This window comes from Eurytemora carolleeae, unplaced genomic scaffold (assembly GCF_000591075.1).
Source record: "Eurytemora carolleeae unplaced genomic scaffold, Eaff_2.0 scaffold1066, whole genome shotgun sequence".
Lineage (NCBI taxonomy): Eukaryota > Metazoa > Arthropoda > Copepoda > Calanoida > Temoridae > Eurytemora > Eurytemora carolleeae.
In genome coordinates, this window is record NW_019396977.1 from 17,271 (window position 1) to 20,087 (window position 2,817).

Below are 2,817 nucleotides of genomic sequence, written 5' to 3' on the forward strand. Positions count from 1 at the left end.
AAACATCATAGAAAGATTATGTTTTGATATTTCGCAGTGGAATGGATATCATTAAAGTAAACATCATAGAAAGATTATGTTTTGATATTTCGCAGTGGAATGGATATCATTAAAGTAAACATCATAGAAAGATTATGTTTTGATATTTCGCAGTGGAATGGATATCATTTAAGGAAACATCATAGAAAGATTATGTTTTACATTAGATAGTTTTGCATTTATTAAATCCATGTTACTTTGAAAAAATTCACTTCTGTTTATTTTGTTATAAATAACGGGTTTTGTTGCATGAATTTATATAAAATTTTTGATAAAAAAATATTAAATGGACTGTAAGCGTAATTGCAAGTGACCCTCAATGCAATGATGGCATTGTCCGATTTACAATTGTACCTTTGAAATCTTTATTTGATCAATATTGTGGAAGATATTGTCGTTTTTCTAGCCTTAAAAATGTTAAATTCTGAACATTCAGTTATGTTTTCCTGCAATAAAATTCTGCAAGAAAACTTTTGTTAAGAAATCACAATTATAAACATTGAAATATAGTTCATACTTGATCAGACAAAGCTTTTAAGGGTACATTTGTGAATCATCTTTTCCATGGTGGGTCACTTGATATTACGCTTTAAGATGATGGTTACAGACCATTTAAAATCTCTTTTTTTTTAGGTCCAATGTGCAGCTGCATGCACCCTCACACCGCCCTGTAATGAACTAAGATTTGAGGTCATATTATGTGAAAAAAATATTTACAAATATATTTAAACTATAAACTCAGAGTCTGAGCAGAGTCTATAGATGTTGAATTTAAATTATTATTATAAATTTCGATTGAGTCTTTGCCACAAACTCTAATTTTCTGATTCCTATATTCTTTACGTCGTAGGCATTAAATATTTCAAACATGAATTCTGTTATATTAAATAATCTAAGTTGATATATCAAAGGTTTAACTTGCCAGGTTGCAAACATTAAGGGATTAGAAATTTTGAGTTTGAGGCAATGACTCAATTCCTTTTATTATTCCATGTTCTGAATATTAAGTATGCAAAATGTATATTTCTGACAAAAGATTTAGATCTGCACTGCTGACTGAATCATTTTTTAAAGGGACTGGAAAGGAAAAATGAAAGGGGGTATAGGCTGAAAGCTATTCACTTTAGCTCTTGATCACCACCCATGAAAGTTTTATCTGATGCTCCTGTCTCGAGAAATTGATATAAAACTGTGTTAAAATTATACGAAAGTTAGTATATGTAAAATTTAGAAAATCTTAAACTTAAATCATGTGACCAGAACTATCACCAATGGCAGAGCAGTATACTGGTCACGTGTCTCCGCCAGTATCACATGACCACTTTACTGCACTGCCATTGGTGGAATTTCTGGTTAAGCAATACGGACGTATCTCTGGGATAACATCGTTTTCAGATTGTTTGCTTATTTGCTGAATTTGATCTATTTAAACCCACTACTTTTATACAAAATTGTAAATATATTAATTTTCGTATAAATTTGACAAAGTTGTAAATCAGTTTCTCGAGATAGGAACATCAGATATAACTTTCATGGGTCGCGATCGAAAGCTAAAGTGAATAGATTTCAGCCTATACCCCCTTTCCTTTTTCCTTTACAGTCCCTTTAACCATTTGTTGACAAACTATTCTATTTTTCTTCCGACCCATATTTTCTGTAAAGATTACTTGCATAATATAATAACTTCATCTAATATTAAAGCTTTGAAATATGTTACTTTTCTAAACTGTTCTGGAACTTAAAATCCTTGAATGTTAATTAACGATGCTGTATTTTCGGCTCAAAATATTGATAATTTGTACAATTATTATTCAGAATGGAGTTTGTGAGTTAGGAAGAGTATTCTGCTGGGGACCTCCTGGCGAACTTATGAGTATCTACCAATCCGGACCTTGCCTTCCTAGTAAGCATTTATAATTTGCCATCTCCGGGGGCCTGTCAGCATTCATAAGATTCTATCTCCGGGTGACTATGAGCATTTATAAGTTTCTATCTATGGGTGTCTGTAAGCATTTATTAGTTTCTATCTCTGGGTGTCTGTAAGCATTTATAAGTTTCTATCTACGGCCGGGTTTCTGTAAGCATTCATAAGTTTCCATCTATGGGTGTCTGTAAGCATTTATAAGTTTCTTTCTCTGGGTGTCTGTAAGCATTTATAAGTGTCTATCTCTGGGTGTCTATAAGCATTTATAAGTTTCAATCTACGGGTGTCTGTAAGCATTCATAAGTTTCCATCTATGGGTGTCTGTAAGCATTTATAAGTTTCTATCTACGGGTGTCTGTAAGCATTTATAAGTTTCTATCTACGGGTGTCTGTAAGCATTTATTAGTTTCTATCTCTGGGTGTCTGTAAGCATTTATAAGTTTCTATCTACGGCCGTATAAGTTTCTATCTACGGGTGTCTGTAAGCATTTATTAGTTTCTATCTCTGGGTGTCTGTAAGCATTTATAAGTTTCTATCTCTGGGTGTCTGTAAGCATTTATAAGTTTCCATCTCTTACTGTCTGTATTGGAACTGTATAAGACGTAATTTCAAATGACCCTCCCTACATTTTATAGATTCCTAAATAGATTCATAATAGATTCATAATAGATTTACATATAGATTCATAATAGATTCATAAATAGATTCATAATAGATTCATAATAGATTCATAATAGATTTATAATAGATTCATAATAGATTCATAATAGATTCATAATAGATTCATATATAGATTCATAATAGATTCATAAATAGATTCATAATAGATTCATAATAGATTCATAATAGATTT

At 31.3% G+C, this 2,817-nt stretch overlaps 1 protein-coding gene across 1 annotated transcript in view; it reads left to right on the forward strand.

Moving 5' to 3' along the window:
* The window catches only part of LOC111710708 (uncharacterized), a 14,525-nt gene that overhangs the window by 1,732 nt on the left and 9,976 nt on the right, over nucleotides 1–2,817 (forward strand). Inside the window, exons 2-3 of the mRNA XM_023484825.1 lie at nucleotides 673–729; nucleotides 1,855–1,942. Coding sequence (XP_023340593.1) covers nucleotides 673–729; nucleotides 1,855–1,942 — 145 coding nt within the window. The remainder of the gene's footprint in view (nucleotides 1–672; nucleotides 730–1,854; nucleotides 1,943–2,817) is intronic.